This window comes from Candoia aspera, chromosome 3 (assembly GCF_035149785.1).
Source record: "Candoia aspera isolate rCanAsp1 chromosome 3, rCanAsp1.hap2, whole genome shotgun sequence".
Taxonomy (NCBI): Eukaryota; Metazoa; Chordata; class Lepidosauria; order Squamata; family Boidae; genus Candoia; species Candoia aspera.
This window is the reverse complement of record NC_086155.1, coordinates 107,823,045-107,850,468: the sequence shown is the minus strand read 5'-3', so window position 1 is coordinate 107,850,468 and position 27,424 is coordinate 107,823,045. Positions and strand designations below refer to the sequence as shown.

At 41.0% G+C, this 27,424-nt stretch overlaps 1 protein-coding gene across 1 annotated transcript in view; it reads right to left on the bottom strand.

Annotated features, from left to right (window-relative positions):
• SELP (selectin P) overlaps window positions 1-25,797 on the bottom strand; it is a 44,946-nt gene extending 19,149 nt beyond the window's left edge. The window contains exons 1-8 of the mRNA XM_063298519.1: window positions 25,732-25,797; window positions 21,734-21,803; window positions 20,249-20,632; window positions 10,309-10,416; window positions 8,140-8,328; window positions 6,798-6,983; window positions 2,272-2,457; window positions 956-1,141 (exon numbers count right to left, since the gene is read on the bottom strand). Of these exons, the coding sequence (XP_063154589.1) occupies window positions 956-1,141; window positions 2,272-2,457; window positions 6,798-6,983; window positions 8,140-8,328; window positions 10,309-10,416; window positions 20,249-20,632; window positions 21,734-21,803; window positions 25,732-25,734 (1,312 nt within the window). The 5' untranslated portion in view covers window positions 25,735-25,797. The remainder of the gene's footprint in view (window positions 1-955; window positions 1,142-2,271; window positions 2,458-6,797; window positions 6,984-8,139; window positions 8,329-10,308; window positions 10,417-20,248; window positions 20,633-21,733; window positions 21,804-25,731) is intronic.
• Window positions 25,798-27,424: the final 1,627 nt, after the last annotated feature.

The following is a 27,424-nucleotide window of genomic DNA, read 5'->3' as shown; positions in this document are numbered from 1 at the left end:
TGGTTTGTTCTTTCCAACAATTTATCATGGCATGAAGTTTCCCAAAGAGTAGTTCAGTTTATTAGATATCAAGTGATGGCAAAAGAAAGAAATAACTATTGTATCCAGCATTGATTCTTCTACCTTCAGGAAGGGAAAGATCCAGACATGCAGTGAAGCGTGAGGATGTGGTTATAGTATGTACAGAAGGAAGCAAGAGGGGCTGTAAGACACGTAAACACAAACACACTATTGTATAGAAACACACTCTTCTATCATAGGCTTTCAATCTACCATTTTGAACTGATGATCATACAAGAAGGGTTTTTTTTAATTACCCAAAAACTTTTCAACTACTGGACTAGTAAGTTGCCCACTCCTGATATGCGTAGAAATGAGTCCAGGGACATGTATTGTCTGTCAGTTGATGGTCATTAGCTAAGGCAAAAATAGTGGGGGAGTCAACTGTGTCACCTCCAGTCCCTCTGAAGACTGTATCAGGTTCTAGGATCAGGACTATTATTTCCAATGCCTCAAGCAAAGAGAACCTTGCTTATTTTAATAAATGACAGGAAGAAGGAAGGATACTTAGAGTCAACCTGTAACAATTCTATCTTATTTTCCAAATCTAGCTTTTAACAGCTAGCTGCCACTCACTGAGGTGGTAAACTTGCATGTTTGTGACAGGTCAAAGTGTGGATATGTATAGTGTAGTGCCCTTTGGACCTGTCACTATTTGGAGAAATAGGGAGAGTTACATGTTCTATGCAACATACAGAAGAATCCCACCTGCAATTCTATTCTATTCACAAGAATCCTCCTCCCTCCCTCCCATTTTCTTCCCTTCTCCCAATGCAAATGCTAAGGGGTAGAGAGAATCCACCCCCTTATCCTAAATGCTGAAAGGCCAGTTGTTTCTCTTTCTTAAAATAGTTTGTATGTGGGCAAGAAGGACCTTAAGAGGAAACTCCCAAACCTTGGCAAACTGGGGCTGGGGCTGTCCAATTTCCAGAAGCTGTGCACTCAGTGACCTCTTTTCCAAATAACCGAAAACCCTCGTTGCAAAGAAAGGTGCACCTAGATTGGTACTGAAATTCCCCATGGAGATGAACACAGGTGGTATTTCCATGAGCAGGTGCCTCTAGGGACTGGCACTGAACAGCTAAGGAGGGAAGCAGAAAAGACGGTCAGGATGAATACAGGAAACAGGTTTAAAGAGCACTGAAGATGGCTCAGAAGAGGTACTGCTTATTTATTTATTTATTTATTTATTTATTTATTTATTTATTTATTTATTTGCGCACTCATATCTTGTCCCCTAGTCACATCATCTCATCTGGAGCACAATGGTGAATCACATGACAGCAAAATGGCTCCTCCCCCAACCACAGCCTAGTGTGAAAGGGAAGAGGTCATCTTTGCCCTTCATTGTAGGAGAGCTGTGTTCAGCTGTGATGGCAAAAAAGGAGAATTCTAGCAACACCTCTTCCGACTAATAAATATTATGAAAAGACATAAGCTTTCACAAGCAACAGCACTGTCTCATGTCTAACCTGCATCTGCATAACCAACCTGTCTTTCCCTCTTCCCCCCCACCCCCAATTTACATTATTTTAGGCACTTTATATATTTGAAGTGAGTTGCAGCTCACAAAAATGTATCCCTTTTAATAGGATTTGTTAGCTGGAAAAGGCACCACCAGACTCCTTCTGACTCTCTGCCTTTTAGCCAAATCATTCTGCACTTTAAATCAATCCTTCCACATGAAAATAGTCATATTATATACGTAATCAGAAGGACTTGATTTAAAACTGCTGTCTTCTTATCCAAGTAACCAACTACTGAACATTTTAACTGCTTGTGCTAACAAGTCCTCGATTTCCTTAAACAAAAACAGTATTTTTTCAGATTCAGTACTGAGTCAGTTGGCACTGGCCTTCTCCTTCTCACCAGTTACGTCACAACATCAGCTCCAGCACTTAGACATAGTATAAATACCTGCAGAAGGTCCATAACTTCAAATGAATTCATCTGTGAATTTTTAATATTATAGTGTAATATATTGTAGTTAAGTTTTTAAAAAAAATTCTGAACCAAAACGGCTTGGACTGAATCTTCATTGTACTTGGAGTCTATCCACTGAAATCACCGAGAACAGTTATTCATGACTAAATCTCATTGATCTTCAAGGGTCTAGTCAAAGTCTCCAGAAATAATTCAGGTTATGAATAAATAGACTAAACAGCAATTTAGACTTCAGAAAAGTCCACACAATTCCATTCGGTACCATACCCTGACATGCCGGTACTTGAGAAGTCCACTGACCAGCTGCATTGCAAATCAAAGTCTGGGAATCACTAAGTTGAAAGCCCACTTCACAAGCAAAGATGCATGTGGAGTTGTAACTATAATCACCAATTGGGTTTACACAATCCATCATTCCTCTTGCAGGTGGCCGAATTGGCTGACATTGCTTAACTAAAAAAAGAAAAAAGGAAGAAAGAATAGGAATACAGTTAGAATAAATAGAAAACATGAAAAAAACAAAACATCTATAAAAAGGTTATGCAAAAGATATATTTACATTTGATTATATGTTTAGTAAATGAGATTGATAAACTATGATTACATTTCCCAAGATTCCTAACTCTCCTTCAAATAAGCATGACAATTTCTTAATGAACTCAGAATTTGTGGAAGGTCTTCATGGGATACAAATTAGGGTTAGGGTTAGGGTTAGGATCCTTCAAATCTAACTTTATTGTATGGATAGCTCACATTTATCTGGAAGTAAAGATTATTGCATCACATGACTGACTTCTCAAAGCATAGGCCTGCACTATTGAATATACCCACTATCTGTCTGTCTGTAATATTACCATAAATTGGGGCATGCCATGTACCTCTAGCCTCCATGGGGATTCTAAAAGGGCTGGTGCATTAATCACAATAACATTAATAATAGAAATGCAATGTAATGTATTTTGTTCAACTCGGTGACTTTTTAAAGGACGACAATCATATTTCCTATTTGAGGAATGCAGCTCTGGAATAAATAGAGAGGGTTGCAAACAAGGATTTAGTTGGTTGTTTCAGATCATCCTATGCATCTCCTTTTTCTGACCTCTCTCTCTCTCTCCAATTCTCTTCCCATCAGATGATGTTCTCTGCAGTCTCTTTTCCGCCATCTCTCTGGGCCACTCCATTTCCCCATCTCTCTAGGCCACTCCCCTCTTCTGGTCTTGTGTTCTTTGCCTCTCTCATTCCAGTGGCTTGCTCCCTTCTTAAGCTACTTCTTCCTCCTTTCTTAGATCCTGCCTGAAGCTCTGCAGAATCCAGGGCTTGGTCAGTCGTAGCCAAAGATCCAGCAGAACAACCAGTTCCAAAGCAACCAGAAAACCATTGCCAACCCTGCTTCTGTGACATGAGGATAGCTCCAGCATTCACCACCAAAAGCTTCCACACCATGCAGTTCCTAACGCATTGCCCCGATACAGTGCATTATTTTTTTCTGACTCAGCAGCTGTGGTCATTAAAGGCCACCCAAAACATGAGACTTAAACCGCCAATTATTTTCCCATTATTGCTTCACCATTCAAAGAAAAATATCAGCTAATGAATTTTTATTTGTCAGGCTGCTGCTGAAGACATAGGAATAAGGTTGTGAAAGCTTTGTGATTAAATCAATATCTCCAATAATCGGACTTCCGGTGGGGACATGGTGGACTGAGCAGCTGTGCCCACAGGCTTCGTGGGCGGAACTGACAATGCTGCAATTTTTTTCAAGCTCAGGCAAGTTTTCCTGAAGCCCAGGAGTGTTCTCTGGATAAAGGAAAACACCTGGAATCACCCCACCTGTCCTCCGGATGGCTGCTTGTAGCCAGAAGATCGCAAACAGCATTTCACGTTCAACTGATAAGAACTAGCTGGGAGGTTGGGACATCACCATTTCCAAGCCATGCTGTAGCCTTAAAGGGACACTAAGACCGGCCACCCTATTTCTAAATCACCAAATTTATATATATTTTTAAGTATGCGTACCCTAAGAGAGGCTTTCTACACTGAGGAGAAGCTGGCGTTCTTGGTGCTTATCATTTTGGGGGATTACTTTTTAAAACAATTCTTTTTTAAGTTTTGGGATTCATTTTCCTTCCAAATATAAAGGAGGATTGAGAGTAAACAATTGTCTTCTTGTTATTTTTGTATTAAATTTGAAGATATTAGCATTTTCCTACACATTTAAACCTTCAGATTTCTGTGTCTACTTTTCCTTGGGAACTGTCCGCTTATCTCACTTTTGCTTGTGTAAATACACTCCGGAACTTTTCCATATCTTCGACTTTCACTGGTTAAGCTCCTAGGGTGCGCCATAATCTATTGTGTGAGACATGGAAGATTTTAAACAGATCTTTTCTGACTCATATCATGCTTTTATACAAGACATTCAAGACATCATGGAAAATATGAAGTCTTAAACGTTTCATCTGGTTGGGGATGTAGTAGATGAAACTGAGGAATTCAACAGTGACAGAAATGTTTCTTCTAAGAATGAGATCTAGATTTCTGTTGAGATGCTGGATGAAGATTGGATAGTGGAGTTGGAGAAATTTAAGGGAGAGAAGGATCTGCAAGCAGTAAGTGAAATTGACTTTCTGGTGAAATGCCATGAAAAAGAAGGGGTCATCATGTATGGGAGGTTTTCTGAAGAGAAGTTGGAATTTTTGAGGGGGGCAGTTGGGCTGTTCGATTTTTTCAAGAGAAAAGCTCTGTGCACATTGTGGGGATATGTAACTACTTCGGTTTATTTTGAAGTGGGATAAGGGTTAAAGAAAGTTTACCTGGATTGCTTCTAGGGTTTGTTTGATGTTATTTGTTTTTAAGGATTTGTATTAAGATTATAAATTTTAAAAATATGTTTATTTGGATAGTTTTAAGGATTTGATTTAAGGGTACTGTCTAGAATTGTTTTTCTTTTTTGGGTTTATTAAGATTAAGATTATTAAAACTACTGTATTGCTAAGTACAATGGCAGACAAGTTATGAGCTTTTTAGTCTGATTTTTATTATTTATTTATTTATCTATCAAATTTGTCACCACCCATCTCCTCCTACCAGAGTAGTAGGAAGGGAATAATTAAATAAATGTTATCTTTTAGGGGGGAAGTTGTTTAGGAGGTTTATATGGATTTTTTCCCCTTTATTTTAATATAAGGGGAGGGAGTAACTGTACTCAGTGATTTTTATAATATGCTAAAGTGGAATGATATATAGAAATAATGTGGTTTTGGTTTAACATAGAATAAGAGATTGATTATGGAAAATGTTGGTATATCCTTGCTGTTAAAAGTTGGAAATCACATCCTTCTGTGATGTTGAAAAAAAAAATTATCTTGTGTTTCCACATCTTTTTAGATTGTTTTTCTTTTTTTGTAGTTTTTCTTTTTTTGTAGCTTTTATCTTTGTCTTGAAACTTAATAAAATTCTTTTAAAAAAATCTCCAATAACCTATATTGCATATTATGATATGATGATGATATGCAAAATAGGTTACTTGTATAGATTAGCAACAGCTTTCCGGATTGCATATATTTCTGATGTTAGCCTTAATAGCAAAGAATAGCTAGTTAGACAACCACTTCATACCATTAGCCTCACATACCACATATCTGTGTGTGACCTTGTCTGTGGCTTGCATTATTAATTTTTGGATGTGTTTAACTTCTGGTTACTTTTATAACATTATGTTCTGTCTAGTTCATTTGGGGGGAAATGCTGGGATGTTTGCTGATGGAGTTAATCAATCCATGATTGCCATGACTCTCTCCAAGCAGACCAGTCTGTTCCTGCACTTGCTGCCCAGTCACAGCTTCCTCCTCCTTAACTGCACAGATATGTCATGGACACACACACACACACACACACTTCTTCATAAAAGGAGAAGAAAATAATTTAATAGTGTCCCTAATTTGTGAACATAACACAAGACCTTTGGGAGCTACTTAGGTGCCCAGTTATGTTCTGATAAGAGGGGAGAAGTAAAATCAAATGAGAGTCTGACAAAGTGAATGCCTTTGAAATGATATTACAGGTAGTCCTCACTTAATGACCATTTGTTTAGTGACAGTTCAGACTACGACAGTGCTGAAAAAACTGACTTACAACCAGTGCTCACTCTTATAACTGTTGCTGTGTCCCCATGGTCACGTGATCACAATTTGGGCACTTGGCAACCAGTTTGCATTTATGACCATCACAGCATCCTGTGGTCACATGATTGCCATTTTCGACCTTCCTGGCCAGCTTCTGGCATGCAAAATCAATGGGGAACCATGTGATTTGCTTAATGACCATGTTGCTCGCTTAATGACTGCAGTGATTCACTTAATGACCACTGCAAAAAAGGTCATAAAATCTAGTCAGATTCATTTAATGACTGCTTCAGTTAGCGACCAAAATTCCAATCTCAATTATGGTACTTAAGCGAGGACTACCTGTACAGAAGGACCACCTTTTTTTGAAAGGGAGAAGCATTATGAAATGTCCAGAACTCTGAATAATGCCAGGAATGACAGTTTTTGGAAGAAAAAACAGATTACCTGCTGCATAGTCTAATGAATGAGAGAAGGATGCTATTACAAATATAGTGGATGGTATTGGCATTGTCAGAGTAACTAGTGCATTTAGTAACAATGGGGATGTGGTAGATCAGTCCCAAGGCCTCCTTGTCTTCTTGCTGTGCGTGCTACATATGACTGAGTTCTCATGCCTAACACAGGAACCATGGAATGGAAATTAAGAAGAAATAGAAAACGCAAAACCTTGGCAGGCTGGCTCTGCAGCACTCCATTTTCCAGATGCTTCACACATAATGGTCTCTGCTCCATTTATTAGAAAGCCTTCTTTGCATTTAAAGTTGCAACTAGACAGGTAATGGAATTCCCCATGGATATGAATGCAGCTGAAGTTTCCATTTACAGGGATATTTAATGGCTGGCACTGAATAGCTAAGGACAGGAAAGAAAGAAATCAGGTACAATGCATTATATCCATCAAAAGATGTAAACATTCTAGAAAAATTGAAGCAACAGAAAATTGTTTTTTAGAAAAAATAGAAAATTGGAGACAAAACTGAAATATACAGAGTACTTATTTTTAGCACATTTTATATATATTATGTTGTTACTATATCAAAATATTAGTTCATAAAAGTATAATTAACATACTGTATAACACTAAAAAGTATTGTTTTATAATTATAATTATTTTTTATTTTTGTTACAAATGGAGCTGCAGGCTGCTGGATTCTACAGAATACAGCATCACTTCAGGTTTGCTTGTTTAGGAAAAGTAGGTAGATAAAAAGTAAACACTGGATTTCTCTGAACTTTCACACATCTATGTACAGGGTACAAAGATCGGCATTCCGTCCAGAGTTGCTCTTTGAGGAGATAGGCAGTGATGAAATTCGAAATATAAATAAATAAATAAATTCTGGGCAAGAAAAACAGGACCTAAAGATGAATTGCAAAACTGGTGAAAAATGAGAAACTGAAATAAATAAATAGCAATTATTTTAAGTGTATTCTGTAGAATTCAGTGGCTTGCAGCTCCATTTGTAACAAAAATAAAAAAATAATTATAATTGCTTAACTGTATAATTGTTTTATTTCATTTATGCGTTAATTTGTGATTTTTAAGGTCATCCAGATACAGTCAAATATATTTCTTCTATTACAGGTGTCTTTATATACATGTTTGCCCAATAAATCAATTTTGACAAGCAAATGCCCCTGTCTATTGTATTACATTCCCACTACTGTATCTCATTCTGTTTACAGCTTAATACAGCATTCAGAGTAGTACAGATCCTGTAGATAACAGCAATTCAGTTTACATAGTACTTTGGGAAATGTGAGCTAAGAATATTTTCACATTAAAACATAATCTGGACAAATTTTATTTTCATCCCTACTTACTGTGTACTTTCTAAATAATAAGATAACAGAGGTAGCTGTCAAATGAGAATTGGAGATGATTCCCAAACACAGGAAGGTGGTAAAAGCCTTCATCCATATTTTACCCAGCTGACCCATTATCAGTTTATGGCCTTGGCAAGGATCCATTATGCCAACCCTTGGCACCAGTCATGTTAGGACATACCTGCACACTGAGGTACATCTGCTGTCCATTGCCCAGATGGCAAACACTGCAAGTTGGCTGAGCCAGTTATGGTAAAACCTTTATCACACCTGAAGCTGCAATAAGATCTGTAACTGAAGTGCTCCAGTGGATGAGTGCAATTCATGAGCAGGGCCTGATGGAGAGGGCCAAACTCATTGCATTTTACAGCTAAACAAATACATGAAAAGATAACATTAAACCATCATAATCACTGACAAAGCATGCTGGCTGGGGAATTCTGGGAGTTGAAGTCCACACATCTTAAACTTGCCATGGTTGAGAAACCCTGGCTTAGAGCTACAGCTGAGGGGACGTAATGAATGGTTGGGGAGAAGATGCACAGGAACAGAGGTGGGCTGGGGAAGGTACAGACCACCTCCCCCACGAGCCATGTCCCTTCACAAGTTTCTACTTCTTACTGCCTTCCTTCCCAGACCTTTGTTCTTCTTGTTTGGCCCTCAGGTACAACTGAGGCATAATTTTGGCAAAGCAGGTAATATCTGTCTGGATTGTTTCACAAGTAAACAGGGACTCATGTAACAGAAGATTCTCGGCACCCCACCTCCACCTCCACAAGAAAGTGGCACATCTGAATGAAGACTAGGCTAGCGTGGTACGGAGGGGATGACTTTCAGTGGTAGAGCTTCAGTCATCATAACCCCAACCTGCCATATGAGGGAGCATAATCCACATAGAGGTTTATGTGTTAAGGGAAAACTGCCTGAATTGTCCTGAATTGTTTTCAGTGTATTGTTACAGTGTCATTTCTTTAGGTCACTGGTATTTTTCATTATGCCCCCAAATAACTTAACAGAAAAATAGATGTTATTGCTATATTTAAGAATTTAAAGTCCTGATATATTATCAGATTTAAAGGTCTATAAAGAGAAATTCAACTGGTGATTCAGGGCTAACTCATTTGCCACCATCATTTGAAGGCAAAGTGGCAACAGATTGAATCTCAGGAGGAAAGTTCTTCAGAATAGTCATCTGAAAGGATTAGGATTAGGAAAAGGAAGTTGACAAAGGAAAAAATCCAAGATGGTGATAATGTTAGGAGAGCCAGTTTGATGTAGTGGTTAATGCACCAAGCTAGAAACAGGGAGACTGTGAGTTCTGTCCCACCTTAGGCCTGAAGCCAGCTGGGTTACCTTGGGCCAGTCACTCTCTCTCAGCCCTGGGAAGAAAACAATGGCAAACCACTTCCCCCCCAAAAAAGAACTTTGCCAAGAAAACTGCAGGGACTAGTCCAGGCAGTTGCTGAGAGTCAACACTGACTTGAAGGCACAAAAACAATAATGTTAAACTTATGGATAAATTTCAGAAATCTTTTGGAATTGCTTGGTTTACCGTTTTAAATTGCATCTTTCTTTTCAAATACTCTGATACAAAATGGTTAAGTGTGAGTGTTTGTTTTAATAAACTAATCTGAGCCACTTATATTTTACACTGATTTTAAGAAAAGAAAGAAAAGGACACCAGTGGCAATAGCACATAGGAATTTTGCTGACTTTTATAAACTTCTTTTAGGATTCATAAATGTATATAAAACATTACCAATCAATTATATCTTAAGCTGCCTCTTTTGGGGGCATATCTACACTACCCAACCCCAATATGAGGGAACTCAGGGACAGATGCTCTGTGAGAGGGCAGAAGTTTGTGCAATTAAGTCACGACGTAACTGATGCAGCTTGCCTGATACTCCTTGCTGGGCTATCACAAAAGATTAGCTCAGTGAATTCCTCTAAATATTGTTGCAAAGAAAATCAATAGGATCCATCAACAATAAACAACAACCAAAACACAGGAGCTCTCAGTCACAAAGGGAAAACACTTTCTTGCTTTGTGACAAAGTCTTCTTGGAAAAATAACAGATTATTCAGTTTATCCCCCAGAGAAAACTACAGAGCTGAAATGGAATGCATGTAATGCTTTAAAGACTAAGGACCAAAGTAGACGTGACATTTTTCAAGTAGTTTGCTCCTGCATGAGGGAATCAATGTTGTATTGGTACCATGTCATGGAAACTGGAATATTTAATTCTGTTACCCTTGCTGGGATCATGCCCCCTCCCCTTAAGGTCACTGCCTGTATACCATCTAATCGCAATGGAAGGAAAACTCTTAATGGTTCCAATGCACTCACCATTTTCACACAGAGGGCCATGGAAACCAGGGTAGCATTGGCAGGTGTGGTTCCCAATGGTCTCCACACATTCACTACGCTCATTGCAGGAGGACGGTTGACAAGAAGCTGCATAGAAAATAGAACTGGGTTAGAATTATGCCAGGAACATACTAGAGAGTTAAAACATTTTTGGATTCTTTCAATTACAGGATTTCTTTTTGGGGGAAAAGCCATGTCAATAAAACTGGGAAATACCTTACATCAGACTGTAAGGCAGATACAAGAATCTTATGGTCAGTTTCCCTTGCATTCAGTCCAACACGTGATTATTCCCAGCATGGAATCCACTATAAGGCTGCCAAATCAAAAGTGATGGTAAACTAGGAAAAACTGGGTAGAACAGGGTAATTTGGCAAGTATTACTAGTATTTTGCCCATATAAAACATCATTCTCATTTAGCAATAAAGTGACAGATTTTTGGTTTCATCTCCATTGACTCTACCTCCCATCAGATCGCAGAACTGAGTTTACGTAATCTTACACATCAATTATCAAAGGTTAATGTGCTGTATGAATACAGCTACTATGGTACAAAAGATAGTATTCAACATGGCTATCACAAAAAAATAAATAATGTATGTTACTATTTTCAACCCTCACTAATTTCTCTGCTCTGAGAACAGAATGTTTTTGTATGGGAACATTCTTTAGAAAATTCCATTAGCAACTGAACTCTTGCTAGCCATTTTTCATGCTAAGAATACATCTGTTCAGGAAACAGGATTATGGGATCATCTTTTAAAACCTTAACACTAAAAATAAGTTTCATCTTTGTACTATCTTATACTATCTTTGTAGTGTCTAAAATTGTTTTGTTGTGTATTTTTGCTTCTTTAGATGTTAAAGTTATCATACATTCAGTAAATGCAGCATACATTTTATTATTCATTTCAGGTAATCCTCAATGTCAATTTCTTCTTTGACTCAAAAATCCTTCTTTTTTATTGTTTATTTTTGCAATTCTTGCAGAAATAATTTCCAACACAATGCTGAGTATTGGATACAGCATACTTGCTCAGTTGCTATGGGAGACGGGCTGCTGTTAAAAACAGAGACCAGGACCAGTGGAACAAATGGCAAACAATATTAGAGGCTAACGACATGACAATTTCCTTTCTTTGCTGTTGATTACATGATGCCAACCCAATTCAAGGTCAATCCATTTCAAACTTCAAAAATATAAGTGACTTTTTTTCTTCCCTCATTTCAATTCTGCATGAAAGTTGGATTCCACTAGCCTAACCTATGCTTATGAGCATTTGTTTTCTCTTTGGAAGAATGTCTTTCATTTCCCACCATCTCAGGTCCATTTCTATTGCCCTACCTCAGAAGAAACCCTGGAATGAAACTTCCAGTGTGAAGTCTTCAGTGGGCTTGTAAATGTGAATGACTACAACCCTGATCTAGCATCATAGAGAGAAGTTGACTTCTCAGTGTGTTTGCATTTGCTAACAGTTTCAAAAACCAGTCTTTCCTTGCAACTATCCCATATAAGCACATCATGAAGAATGCTTTGCAGACTACTGGACAAATGCACACATAAATATATCAGGGATTATTTGAAGATGTAATGGCTGGTGATGAGGTAGTACTGCTAGCATTTTCTGTATGGGTTGCAATATTCATCTGGAAATAACCACAAAATAAAGTTTAACTTAGTTTGGGTGTGTATTATATTGGTTTTCTTATGAACCTCATGAACTGATTGGTTTAGTCTTAATGGGCAGAGTCACCATTCCAGAAAAAGTCAGTGAGGTTATGGGCATGTCTACATTGCCTAATTCTTCAGCAAAGGATCGTTACCTTGTCGTGGTGCTGGAGCTTGAGCACCTCAATGATGCCATGAGCTAAACCGTGAAGGGCCACCCAAGACGGGAAGGTCATGACAGAGAGGTCAGACTAAATGCGATCCCTGGGGAAGGTAATGGCAACCCACCTCAGTATTCTTGCCGTGAAAACTAAATGGATCAGTACAACCAGAGATATGTCGGTATACCATCGGAAGATGAGACCCCCAGGTCGGAAGATGGTCAAAATGCTATTGGGGAGGAACAGAGGATGAGCTCAACTAGCCCCAGACGTGATGACGCAGCTAGCTCAAAGCCGAAAGGACAGCTAGCGGCCGACGGTGCTGGTGGTGAACGGCGAATCCGATGTTCTACGGATCAACACACCATCGGAACCTGGAATGTAAGATCTATGAGCCAGGGCAAATTGGATGTGGTTATTGGTGAGATGTCAAGATTAAAGATAGACATTCTGGGCGTCAGTGAACTGAAATGGACTGGAATGGGCCACTTCACATCAAATGACCACCAGATCTACTACTGTGGACAAGAGGACCACAGAAGAAATGGAGTAGCCTTCATAATTAATAGTAAAGTGGCTAAAGCAGTGCTTGGATACAACCCAAAAAATGATAGAATGATCTCAATTCGAATTCAGGGCAAGCCATCTAACATCACAGTGATCCAAATATACGCCCCAACCACAAATGCTGAAGAAGCTGAAGTAGAGCAGTTCTATGAGGATCTGCAGCACCTACTGGACAACACGCCTAAAAGAGATGTTATTTTCATCACAGGAGACTGGAATGCTAAGGTGGGCAGTCAAATGACACCTCGAATTACAGGTAAGTATGGCCTGGGAGAACAAAACGAAGCAGGACACAGGCTGATAGAATTTTGCCAAGACAATTCACTCTGCATAACAAACACTCTCTTCCAACAACCTAAGAGACGGCTTTATACATGGACTTCACCAGATGGACAACACCGAAATCAGATTGATTACATCCTTTGCAGCCAAAGGTGGCGGACATCTGTACAGTCGGTAAAAACAAGGCCTGGAGCTGACTGTAGTTCAGATCATGAACTTCTTCTTGCACAATTTAGGATCAGACTCAAGAGATTAGGGAAGACCCACAGATCAGCTAGATATGAGCTCACTAATATTCCTAAGGAATATGCAGTGGAGGTGAAGAATAGATTTAAGGGACTGGACTTAGTAGATAGGGTCCCGGAAGAACTCTGGACAGAAGCTGGCAGTTGGCAGCATTGTTCAGGAGGCGGCAACAAAATACATCCCAAAGAAAGAGAAAACCAAGAAGGCAAAATGGCTGTCTGATGAGACACTAGAAGTAGCCCAAGAAAGAAGGAAAGCAAAAGGCAACAGTGATAGGGGGAGATATGCCCAATTAAATGCAAAATTCCAGAGGTTAGCCAGAAGAGATAAGGAATTATTTTTAAACAAGCAATGCGCGGAAGTGGAAGAAGACAATAGAATAGGAAGGACAAGAGACCTCTTCCAGAAAATTAGAAACATTGGAGGTAAATTCCAGGCAAAAATGGGTATGATCAAAAACAAAGATGGCAAGGACCTAACAGAAGAAGAAGAGATCAAGAAAAGGTTTACCAAAAAAGGGAAACACTAAAGAATGTTCAAACTATCGAACAGTGGCACTCATTTCACATGCCAGTAAGGTAATGCTCAAGATCCTGCAAGGTAGACTTCAGCAGTTCATGGAGCGAGAATTGCCAGACGTACAAGCTGGGTTTAGAAAAGGCAGAGGAACTAGAGACCAAATTGCCAATATCCGCTGGATAATGGAAAAAGCCAGGGAGTTTCAGAAAAACATCTATTTCTGTTTTATTGACTATTCTAAAGCCTTTGACTGTGTGGACCATAACAAATTGTGGCAAGTTCTTAGTGGTATGGGGATACCAAGTCATCTTGTATGCCTCCTGAAGAATCTGTATAACGACCAAGTAGCAACAGTAAGAACAGACCACGGAACAACAGACTGGTTTAAGATTGGGAAAGGAGTACGGCAGGGCTGTATACTCTCACCCTACCTATTCAACTTGTATGCAGAACACATCATGCGACAAGCTGGCCTTGAGGAATCCAAGGCTGGAGTTAAAATCTCTGGAAGAAACATTAACAATCTCAGATATGCAGATGATACCACTTTGATGGCTGAAAGTGAAGAGGAACTGAGGAGCCTTATGATGAAGGTGAAAGAAGAAAGTGCAAAAGCTGGCTTGCAGCTAAACCTCAAAAAAACCAAGATTATGGCAACCAGCTTGATTGATAACTGGCAAATAGAGGGAGAAAATGTAGAAGCAGTGAAAGACTTTGTATTCCTAGGTGCAAAGATTACTGCAGATGCTGACTGCAGTCAGGAAATCAGAAGACGCTTAATCCTTGGAAGAAGAGCAATGACAAATCTCGATAAAATAGTTAAGAGCAGAGACATCACACTGACAACAAAGGCCCGCATAGTTAAAGCAATGGTGTTCCCTGTAGTAACATATGGCTGCGAGAGCTGGACCATAAGGAAGGCTGAGCGAAGGAAGATCGATGCTTTTGAACTGTGGTGTTGGAGGAAAATTCTGAGAGTGCCTTGGACTGCAAGAAGATCCAACCAGTCCATCCTCCAGGAAATAAAGCCAGACTGCTCACTTGAGGGAATGATATTAAAGGCAAAACTGAAATACTTTGGCCACATCATGAGAAGACAGGACACCCTGGAGAAGATGCTGATGCTAGGGAGAGTGGAAGGCAAAAGGAAGAGGGGCCGACCAAGGGCAAGATGGATGGATGATATTCTAGAGGTGACGGACTCGTCCCTGGGGGAGCTGGGGGTGTTGATGACCGACAGGAAGCTCTGGCGTGGGCTGGTCCATGAAGTCACGAAGAGTCGGAAGCGACTAAACGAATAAACAACAACAAACATTGCCTAATTATGCCATTGCCAGAAAAGACAGTGACCATTTTTTGAGGGCAGAAATGAACAGTGTCAGTCATTACCTCTCTCCCATTGCAAATTTGATACCAAGCACTTTTTCCTGATGCAGTCTTTTCCTCTGAAAAGTTGTCTTTTCCTCCTAGGTCCCCTTGGTTGCCTTTATCTGCTTTAGTGGAGCCTTTTACTTCCATACAAGCTAACCCCAACAGTTCATTGGCTACTGTACTTCCAGAGGAAGAAATGATCCCTCAAATGAGGCAATAGTTGCTCTATTCTAAGAGCATCCTCAATGTCACAATTAGTATTAAAATAGCACAGTGGCTAAGAGTGTTGCCTAGTATGTAGAAGGTTGCTGAAACCCTGCAGAACCTTTTAATTACTGAATTCTTCAGCTAGCTATCCAGAATTCTTAACTAATCAAGGGCTTAAAAAAAAAAGTAAGTGCAATCTTCCACCATTTTATTATTTTTGTAGTTACCACGACTGGAGGAAAAAATGGAAAGGGGAACATTGCACTTTTTTTTTAAAGCCTCAGGTAGCTAGCTAAAGGAAAGAAAATAGTAATTAAAAATAAAATTTCTTCTGGGTTGCAAACCAGCAAGCTTGTATATACTAGGCAAAGCTTTTAGCCCCTGTGCTTTGTCGACACTGGTGATAAAAAAGGAAGTTACAGAAGTTATGAGAGTGCAAAACAGCTGGCAAGAAATATTTTTTTAAAATGTAAAGCTTGTTATTATGCCTGCAAATATATGTATTTTGATATTTTAACTTTCTATTTATTTATTTATTTATTTATCTAATTTATCCCCACCCATCTCCTCCTGTCAGAGGACTCTGGGCAGTTTACAACAATCGATTAAAACCATCACAATAATACAAAAAGTAAAATACAGTAAAAATAATAGAAATAAAAATAAAAATAAAAAATCCAAGTGGTGAACCATCTAAAACAGTCCAAGTGTGGGAGGAGTGGTCTATAACAACCATCCCCATGTAGCTCTATTCCCCTCTCCACCCCAAGCAAGGCGGCAGAACCAGGTCTTCAGACTCTGCCGAAAGGCCAGGAGCGATGGGGCCAATCTCACCTCCGGGGGCAGCATGTTCCACAGGGCGGGAGCTACTGCAGAGAAGGCCCTCTTCCTGGACCCTGCCAGATGAAATTCTTTTACAGACGGGGTCCGTAGCATGCCCTCTCTGCACGATCGGGTGGGACGGGTTGATGTAATGGGGAAGAGGCGGTCCCTTAGGTAACCTGGCCCCATGCCATGTAGAGCTTTAAAGGTGATGACCAACACCTTGAATTGGACCCGGAAGCAAACTGGTACCCAATGCAGCTTGCGCAGCAGTGGTGTTACATGTGCCCTTCTGGGGGCAGCAAAAATAGCTCGCGCAGCTGCATTCTGGACCAGCTGAAGCTTCCGGATACTTTTCAAGGGTAGCCCCACGTAGAGTGCATTGCAATAGTCTATCTGAGAGATAACAAGGGCATGAGTGACTGTTCGAAGGGCCTCCTGGTCCAGGAAGGGGCGTAACTGGTGCACAGCACATAGCTGCACAAAGGCTCTCTTGGCTCTCTCTTCGAGCAGGAGCCAAGAGTCCAGGAGGACCCCCAAGTTATGCAATGGGTCTGTCTGGGGCAGTGCAACCCCATCCAGAACCAGATATGTTAATGTCCCAGATACAGAGGAACCATTAACCCACAGCCACTTGGTCTTACCAGGGTTCAGTTGAAGCCTGTTTTTCCCCATCCAGGCCCCCACAGCCCCCAGACACTCAGAGAGGGTGGTCACGGCATCACTTACTTCACCTGGGATGGAAATATACAATTGAGTATCATCAGCATACTGATGATACCTCATCCCATGGTGACGGATGGTCTCACCCAGCGGTTTCATGTAGATGTTAAAAAGGAGAGGGGAGAATACTGATCCCTGTGGCACCCCACAAAGAAGGGGCTGCGAGGCCAATCTCTCCTCCCCTATCAACACCGACTGGGATCGGCCCTGGAGGAAGTAGGTGAACCAGCGTAAGACTATGCCACCCACCCCCAACTCCCTGAGCCACCCCAAAAGGATACCATAGTCAATGGTATCGAAGGCCGCTGAGAGATCAAGGAGAGTGAGGATGGATGCACTGCCTCCATCCCGCTCCCGCCAGAGATCATCCATAAGTGCGACCAATGCTGTTTCCATCCCATAACCGGGCCTGAAACCTGACTGAAAGGGTTCAAGATAATCCGTTTCCTCCGGGACCCTCTGGAGCTGCAAAGCCACCACTTTCTCAACCACCTTCCCCAGAAAGGGGAGGTGGGAGACTGGACGAAAATTGTCCAGAACAGTAGGGTCCAGCAATGGCTTCTTGAGGAGGGGGTGTACCAACGCCTCTTTAAGGGCCGCCAGAAACACCCCCTCTCCCAAGGATGTATTAACCATTGCATGGACCCAACCACATGTGACCTCCCGGCCTGCTTTTACTAGCCAGGAGGGACATGGGTCTAGATGGCACGTGGTGGCATTTACTGTCCATAGGATCCTGTCCACTTCCTCAGGTCCAACAGGATCAAACTGCTCCCAGATAACTGGGTAAGCCTGTTCCCCTGGTATCTCTCCAGACCACGCCTCATGCCTGGAGTCCAACTTGGAACAGATCCGAGCAATTTTGTCCTGCAGATGCTCAGCAAATTCCTCTGCACGGCCCTGTAGGTGGGTCACTGAACCCACCTTTCCCAAAAGGGATTGAGTGATCTTAAACAGGGCCATCGGGCGGCATTCTGCAGATGCGATAAGAGCGGAGAAATATTGACGTTTCGCCACTTTTATCACCACAAGGTAGGCCTTAATGGCGGCTTTTACCTGTGTTCAGTCGAATTCAGTCTTTGTCTTCCTCCAGCAGCGCTCTAGGCATCTCTTAACCCTCTTCAGAACCCTCAGCTCCTCCATAAACCACGGGGGGTGCTGGGTTCAATGAGACAAGAGAGGCTGCACAGGCGCAATCCTGTCCAAGGCCCCGGCTGCCTCCCTATTCCAGGCTGCAGCTAGGGCCTCCGCTGGACCATGCAGCAGATCACTGGGTATAACCCCCAGTTCCCTCTGAAACCCTACCGGGTCCATCAGTTGCCGGGGGCGGACCAATCAAATGGGTCCTACCTCCCTGTGGAGGGGGGTGGCATAAGAGAATCTCAGGGCCACCAGGGTATGGTCTGACCATGACAATGGGGACAGATCTAACTCTCCCCTCAGATCACATTGCCACTGCTCTGACAAGAAAACCAAGTCTGGGGTATGACCACCCCAGTGGCCACCCCAGTGGTCTCGAGTCAGGTCCTGAATTATCTGGGACAGGCCCATGGCTGCCATGGTAGCCATGAACTCCCGAGCTGCCTCTGAGGCACTCCCCAGGGATGGCAGGTTGAAGTCCTCCAGAACCATGAGCCTGGGGAACTCCACCGCCAGCCCTGAGACGGTCTCAAGCAGCTCAAGCAGGGAGGTTGCCACACAGCAGGGAGGTTGGTACAGCAGCAACACTCCCAACTGTTCTCGGGAACCCAACTTGAAGAACAGGGTCTCACAGCCAGCCACTTGTGAAGCAGGGCCCCTGAAGGCCACAAGAGACTCTCGGATGACAACAGCCACCCCTCCTCCCCTGCCCTGGGATCTCAGCTGGTGCCATACTGTAAACCCAGCTGGGCACATTTCCGAAAGGGGCACCCCCCCTTCAGCGCCCAGCCAGGTCTTGGTAATACATGCCAGGTCTGCCCCCTCCTCAGTGATCAAGTCACATATGAGGGGGGCCTTGTTATTAACTGACCTGGCATTAAAAAGCAGCAGCCGGAAACCAGGGCCCCTATGGATCTGCTGACCAGGGCCTGGGTCTGAGCACAGAGGGCCAGAACACACCACCGGTAGCAGACACTGGGGAGGTCTTCCCCAAAGATGGCCCACCCTCCAGCTCCTGCCATAACGTCCCCTACCCATCACCACCTCAATAATGACCCCCCCCCATGTAGCCCCCAGTGACTCCTGATCCATTAGCCCCCACTCCTGGACCTTGGGAGTCTCTGGCTCTAAGTAGGGCTCCCTCCATCCATTCATACATCCTTATTTACAATCAATCTCCCACAGGGTGATGGTAGGCCCTCCGGCGCACCAGCTTCCGCTCTCGGTGCCATCAGAGCCCAACCCTCACCCCTCCATTCGCTATATACATGTGTATACATTTTACTTATGTGCATTTCTCTCTGTTTATATATATGAACAAATAAAAATATGCCCAGGAAGGAAAACGTCCCTGAAACAGAAAGAGGGACAACACAGCAGCTAGAGAATTGCCCATTAGGAGGATGTGACAGCCTGCAGCTGGACTGAATGCACTGCAAGCTGTTTTGGAGCCTTTCGGTCCTGACAAGTTTTTCTTGAGCCAGCTTAAGCTTAAGCAGCCAGGAGTAACAGCACAGGAACAAGCTTAGATCATAAGTGCAAATACACTCAAAGAGCAAAGATGTACAATAATTATAGGTTCTCCTCATCTTCTCACGGCACTTATTTTTATAGTATAAGAGGATTTAGAGTTGATTTCTATATCCCTAGTTTTTTTTTTTCAGGGCTCTGACTTCAGAGTTGCAAATTCTAATTTCCCAATTATTATTATCCTGTTGCCTGGAACTAGGTTGTCTGCACCATGAGGAACTAGATAAGCATGTGACTGATTCTAACTTTGACAGCAAGAAACTCTGCATCTCTCTCTTTGAACAAAGAAGGTCTCTGGATGTGACCTATTTTAGTGAACTAAGGCCATATCTGTTTAATCTTATGTTTGGTGGGTTAGGTAAAGTTGCAGTTCCAACTACTGAAGAACTTAAAATCAAAATACTTTATGTTTCATTGCAGTCTAGCTCCCTGTGACTAACATGAGCTAAGATTATATTCATGCAACATACTGCACCACAAATTTTTCCAAACAAATGTTAACTTAGCATGTTTTGCAAACCCAGCCTGTGCAGTCAATATGTAGTTCAACACATCAAGCAATCCCAGAAAACTGAGTTGAGTAACCCATGCCTAAATTAATCCCAAGCTAGTACATCATGCAGTGTCTGCCAGATAGTGCTAACGGTATACAGAAGCTATAATAATGGAATATTTCACTACCTTCATAGCATAGTGCCCGTTTTCTCTTCGAACAAGGCTCATCATTCCATTTTCCAGCTTCATAGTTCCTCTTAATGTAAATCTCAACACAATCCTGGTTGGAGAACTTGTTGTTAGGTTCCCGATAAGCCCAGTTCTCTGCCTCTTTGGTCAGGGCCTTTCCAGTTCCTACCCAGGTCCAGGTGTTGTTTATTTTCCGGATCCCAATCCAGTAGTACTTCGAATGTTTTGGTAAGACAGCATTGAGATAGGCGATTTCTTCTTTGTTCTGGATTGCTACCAGGTCAGTATACCACGTCTGGCAAAACGTCCGTGCATCTTCCCAGTTTAGGTCTGATTTGTCCCCAAAGTGGTAAGTCCAAGCATCCACATGACATAGGAGTCCTGCTGGAGCAACAAATAGCATCAGGAAAGAAGAAGCTTCAGTCAATACAACTGTATTGCAAACAATAATGTACCAGGCCGTTTAAAGACCACAAGGCTATCCTCACCCTGAAAAGGGATGAGTGATCTGTGCCACTTGTTTAATAGACAGAGGCTCTCTGATCCTAATAATTGCCTACATGACAGAAATTCAACAAGTGTAACTTTTCTGAAATAATATAGAAGAATTGCTGTTAGTAGTTTCTGGCTATTAAAAGATCTTACAGAAGGTAGGAGTATATCACCTACAAAGGAGCTATCTCTGATTAACCATTCTTTACTCAAATATCAATATGTCAGGCTTGGGTAATGTTTCAGTTTCATGCCTTATATCTATTCTTCATAACTTTCCTTGGACTGGAAAAAAAATCCAGTTTTATGTAACTGGGCGAGTCAAAATCTATAAAATCTATAATCAATTGTTATAAATGATATAAATGTTATTCCAGTAAAGTAAAATGACAGTCTTTTTAGATTATTAGAGAAAGGAGAGATCTCTGAAAAGCCCATTAAAAACCTCTCTGAAAAAAATAAACATTTTATTTTTTTATTATTCAGTTTCTAATACTCCTATGAAGCCATTGTCATGCGCTGGATATTTTAAAAAAATCTTAAATATTATGTTTGATTTTTTTTTACCAAAGAGGTAACAGCTACTTCTTTGGAAACTTTTATATTTTTGAGATTTAAATATTGTTTCATTCTTATCAAAACCACTCTGAACTCAGAAAATAGCATATAAGACTTTGCATTAATGTTTTTTTTTATAACAACGAGAAAGAGGACTTTGCTTTCTAAAAGATTACATGCTACAAGCAAAATGTCACAATTGTAACCTTTCCAGGAAATTGTCCCTGACAATGAGAAGTAAAGAATCTGGCTTTAACATGATTTCCAGTGAAACATACTAATTTGTTTCTGGAGTGGTGCCCACATCAGAATCAAGCCAGCCACAAATGCATTTTGGTTTACACAACTCCCAACCCAGAGTTGCTTCTCATTTCATTGCAAGATCAACACAAAACCAAAAAGTTATTTTCATTAAGTTTAAAGATTACTTACCCCAACTAATAATAGTAAGCAAAAAGTAGTCATTTGTCCATCTGTACCAGAACTGTCCACTGGCCAAAGCCTGTGAATAAAAAATAATAATAAATACTATTTCATCATGACCTTTAAATCTAAATAAATTAATGGAAGTCCAAAATCTTGCTTAGTTATTATTTATTGCAATAGAATTAAACCCTGATTGGTGGGCTTCTGTGTTAGCATGCACACACCCATGCGTGCACACGAGTGCATACACAAATATACATTTACTGCTATAATAACTCTTTATGTCTCCCCAAATAGCGGCTCAAATCTATCACTCTCCCAGTATACAAGAAAGGCGATAGGCCAAATCCTGCTAATTAGTGCCCAATTACTGCATTCTGAAGAATTAGTAAACATTATGCCAGATTTCTGTACCATTGATTGGATGCATTCAGAGAATATCTTGGCCTTTTTTAACTATAACTTGACTTGGTGCACTACCTATTATGGACACTGTAGGCAATATATACTAGTCTCCCGTACAATAACCGTATGTGTGTCTGCTCAGATACAGAGGTTGAGTCAGTAACCTTTGTATTGTTACACTGCCCATTGTACCACCCATGGTCTCTGGCACCCATAAACCAGATTGTCAGAAATTTGACTGGTCTTTCTGATCAAGAAATTACAATTTTCCTTCTGCAAGATCTAACTTGGGCAACTACTATAAAGGTTTCTAGCAATAGCTGTGGCTTGCAGAAATCTGTTGGTACCCTCTTTTCATTATTAATTTTTTAGGTTTGGTTTTTCTGTATTTTAAATTTTGTAATTGTGTTTCATTGGTCTGGAACCATAAATAAGAAAGTCAAAGTGTTCTCAGGCTAAATGGCTATGGTCTAATTTTCTGATATTCTGATGTTTTGACGGCATCTTCAAAAGCTAAATGAACCACTCAGTAGTGTAATTCTGCTGTTTGATCTGTCATTCTACCAACTACCATCTAATTGGATCATTTTATGGGAATCAAAGAATGATGATTCCTGATTGGTTCTTCATCCAGATGAATTTTCAAATGATCTAACTTGAGGAAATTTGAAAGGAAGCTGATTCCTAGACTATTGCTAGGTGTTTCCCCATGTAAGGCTGCTGTAAATTCCCTTTCTTCTTCTTCCTAGCATTTTCCCGTTATCACAGGGTCTGCCTTTTGGATCCTGAAATGCTGCTTTGCCTGATCGTCCATGTCCTCAGGGCGCAGACCCTCAGTTTGCATGTCCTTATTGATGGTGTCTTGCCATCTCTGTTTTGGTCACCCACGTGGCTGCTGGCCATTGATTTTAAGATGGTAAACTATTTTGGCAACAGTGGAATTTTCCGCTCTAAGGACATGTCCATATCAACAAAGCCGGCTTTCTCTCATCTTCTCTGTAATTAATGACACACCCAGTTGTTGTCGGATGGCATCATTTGTGACATGATCAAGCAGGGAGATGCCTGATATCCAAAGGAGCATACGCATTTCCATAACATGGAGGCGGCTCTCTATACCCTTTGTTGCTGCCCAACACTTGGTTCCATACACTGCCACAGGGCAAATGATCGTCTTATAGATCTTAGATTTGAGACGGGTTGGTATTTGTTTGTCACAAAGCACACTGGTGAGTTCTTGCCAGCGCAACCAGGTCGCATTCACCCTCACTCACATATCACCGCTGATGCCACCGTCACCTTGCAGATGGGAGCCAAGGTACCAAAAGATATCCACCTTCTTTAAGTTTTCTCCATTTATTTGGAGTGTCCCATGGGTGGTTACAGTCTCTAGGTACTCAGTTTTCTTTATGTTCAGGTGGAATCCAAAATGGCTGAGGCAGTCATTCCATGCCTGTACTTGCCACTGCAGTTCATTCCTAGTAGTAGAAGCAAGCATGACATCATCAGCGTAGAGTATGGTCCTGTATATTCCCTTTGCTGGTGGTTAATTAAGGGCTGTTTGATATTGGTGTAGTGTAAAGCCAGGATCCGGGCTTTGTTGACCTTTAGACTCTCTTCCTTCTTGTTCAAGTTGTTAGAATGTTCATGGATCTCAATGACTTCTCTATGCAGTTGAATGTACAGTATAATTCGATGTGGTTGCCCGTATTTGTGTATGTCTTTAAACTGGATCTTGTGTCCTTTATATAGTAGTACGTATTGTATTCTGATTTGTCAAGCTGTTCTAGATGGCAATGCCTTTCACATTCTTTTAACTGGATATCAATACTGTGTAGATCCAAGATAAATCTGGCAAAAACTGCAGGGGATGCAATAAACTCCCAATGATGAGAGCGGATCTCTACTATGCTTAGGTGATCAAAATAATTTCTTGGATTTTCTTTGTTGGTTTATAAATGGTTATTAAGTTGTGCTTTTCCAATAATTTACCAGGTTCATCTGCGACTTTCTCAATAGAGCACATTGCCCAGTGGGGGTGGCTTGTCCTTAGATGTATATGTTATTTTTATTGCTTGAGCACATTGCTTGCCTGATTTCCCTGGCAGAGAATGCATTAGCCTGTAAAGCATCAGCAAGATGGCTCAACAAATCTAATAATGTGCCAGGCTCATGGATACGTCTGGCACGGCCACTAGGAGTTTTGATGGTGCTTGTCTTTTGGCAGGGATGATGATTGCAATTTTTATGTAGATGGAGATCCATGGTATACTGTATGCCCTACTTGATTTTCTCTCCAGCTGATCAGAACATCCAAAAATGCAAGTTGACCGTCTTTCTCCTCCTCCATCATAAACTGAATATTAGGATGGATGTTATTTAGATGCTCTAGAAATAGTTATCCCCTACTAATTATTTAGACTATAAAACATAGTAATATCACAAAAGTTATTAATTGGGTTCATAATGACCTATGTAATCTGAACCTTAAAAGTGTAACTTTGACTTCTATGTATGTCAAGGATTCAACTCATTTCATAAAGAAACTTAATAAGCTCAACCTTGGGCAAGGTGACTGATTGATTAGATTTGATGTGGTGTCCCTTTTCACCAAAGTACTATTTAAAGAGACACGGTTATATATCAAAGAAATATTTCCTGAAGGTGTTATTAATCTGTTCCATCACTGCCTCACTATGAATGGGAGGGGGAACAGTACTCAGCTGAAGCAAAACCCCAAATCAGCAACTTAAGGAATCAAGCATCTTTGTCACAAATTTCCAGATAGTTTTTCTTATATCTCTCTTCTTAGAATGCCCACAATCCCCTGCAAAGTTACAGAGTAAATACAGAACAGGAACAGATGCTGGAGGCATCTGTCCAAAAGCAGTATTCTGTCCACAGTGGCCCACCAGGTGCTTATGGAAACCTATAAAAAGGACATGAACACAATGACACTTCCCCACTCCTGTTCTCCTGCTACAGCTCTTCAGAGCCACTAGTTAGCTAAGGTGGGTGAGACCCATAACCCCTCTTATACTGGGGTAGAATTCAGTGGAAAGTATACTAGTGTTGCTTTCAATTCTGTGCATTTCAAGCTGGACCATGGTCCACCCAGTGTGATGCTACAGACTGATAGTGATGTTCCAGGGTTTCAAACAGGACTGAATCCAGGACCCACCATGTGCAAAGCAGTGATTCTCCTGTTGAGCCATGGTCCCTTAATTCTCATCTGGTTATGCATGTTAAACATACAACTCATGTTGATTGCCATCCAGCTATATAACCCAGAGGCCCATGACAGTAAACATCTGGCTAATTACAGTTGTACTTTGTGCCATTCAAGTTAGTCACAGTTCAGCCTCATTGCTTCCCCTACTCCAATTTTATATGCTTAAAATCATAGCTGCAAAGTTGACTGCATGAATCTAGACAAAATGCTGTAATGCATTCTTCCAATGAGAACAAGTACTTTTACACTGGATACACTGGATTTTCCCAATTGCAATGCTACTGCAGAGAGGAGCTTACACCATCCCTTGACTGTTTATCCACAGCCATTGGGCTATGTCACATATCTAGGAAGAAACAGCACCTACCATTTTCCTGGAGATCCTTTTGATTTCCTCTTACACACCTTTCCTTGTGTGGCTTCTTGTACCAGCACTTCCTCTTAAAGTGCCTAGAAGCTGATTGCATCCTTTTCCTCTTGCCTTCTTCTCTGGACCGCCCTGCCACAACCACATGCAGTTAACTCCTTGGCAGCTTTTGGCCTGAATATTTATGCCCTGCTTTTCTCAGATTTGGGGATAAATCTAGCCACCTTGTGATATACTTTAAACTTTAAGGCTGTTATAACGAATGATAGCCATAGTATGAACCTGAAAACAGTAAGAGTACCTTTTCACGGGGTGTACGTAAAGATGCTTATTTATAAAGAAACCACTAAAATCCAGGAGAAGTCAGATGTGGCAGATCCATGGGTCAAAACGGGAACATTTCAGCAGAATGACCAATAAATTGTAAGAGGCACTACTGTATGTGTTTTTCTGCCACCTTAATACTAAGTCCAGAGTTTGTCTGCTAAGTTCACAATAGCCCAGTGCTGTGTCTTTTGCCAACTAATTAGCTTCATGAAAAAGCTACAACATCCTGTGTAAAAACATTAAAACCCAAAGGGAAGATCAGCAACTGAAATCCAGCAGGTTTGGAAAAGGGTGGGGACTGGGGGACCATGCATGGCCTTTTTCAGAGTAATATATTTATCAGGCCCCTTTTCTTTGCTGTTTCACACATCCTAGAACTAAGTGCCCAGTTAATATGCTTGCTTATTTGTAAATGAATTTTGTTTTTCCCCACCAGGATCCTTGCATTCTTCATTGTTCCAGGGCTTAAACTTCAGCTACATCAAGGCGTACCACCAGTCCTTAAAATGCTACTAATTTTAGGCCCAGATTTAAATTAAACCTAATTCTATATTCACCCACAGTTCCATGCTGTGTTAAGGATGGTTGCGGAATTCAACAACCGCTGTCTCAGAAAATATTCTGTTAAAAAAAATTAAGAGTGCAACAAAGTCACTATGTTTTGGCTTGCTAACCTTACTGGCTTGCATTTGCCTCCTTGAAACTGTGCTTAATGTTCTCATACTAAGATCTTTATCTGATTCCATACTATTTTACTAACCTTCCGTTCTGTATTGTATTTGATTCCTATTTTTGTTACAGCTTACATTTCGGGGCTGCATATATTTGAATGACCCCTAGAGGACAGCAAAGACGTAGAGAAAACTAGCTCTTCACTACCATCTTGTTGTCACTGAGATTTTTGCAAGTTAGATCTGATCACTTGTACTTCTTTGCAAATTGTTGTGCTATTGTTGTGCTATTCCATAGGAAACAACAGTTGCCTTGCCGATATACATTATACATGCATGTATGCATGCACATAAACACATATGCACACACCGTGAGATTAAAATGGAAACAAAATCAAATACAGTGTAAGCCAAAGATGTTGCCAAAAAATTCCTCTGAGCCATATTGGTATTTATTTTACTTTTATTTATTTATTTTTATCCTGCCTTAATTATTTTTTATAAATAACGCAAGGTGATGAACGTACCTAATACTCCTTCCTCCTCCTATTTTCCCCACAACAACAACCCTGTGAGGTGAGTTGGGCTGAGAGAGAGTGACTGGCCCAAGGTCACCCAGCTGGCTTTCATGCCTAAGGCAGGACTAGAACTCTCAGTCTCCTGGTTTCTAGCCCAGCACCTTAACCACTAGACCA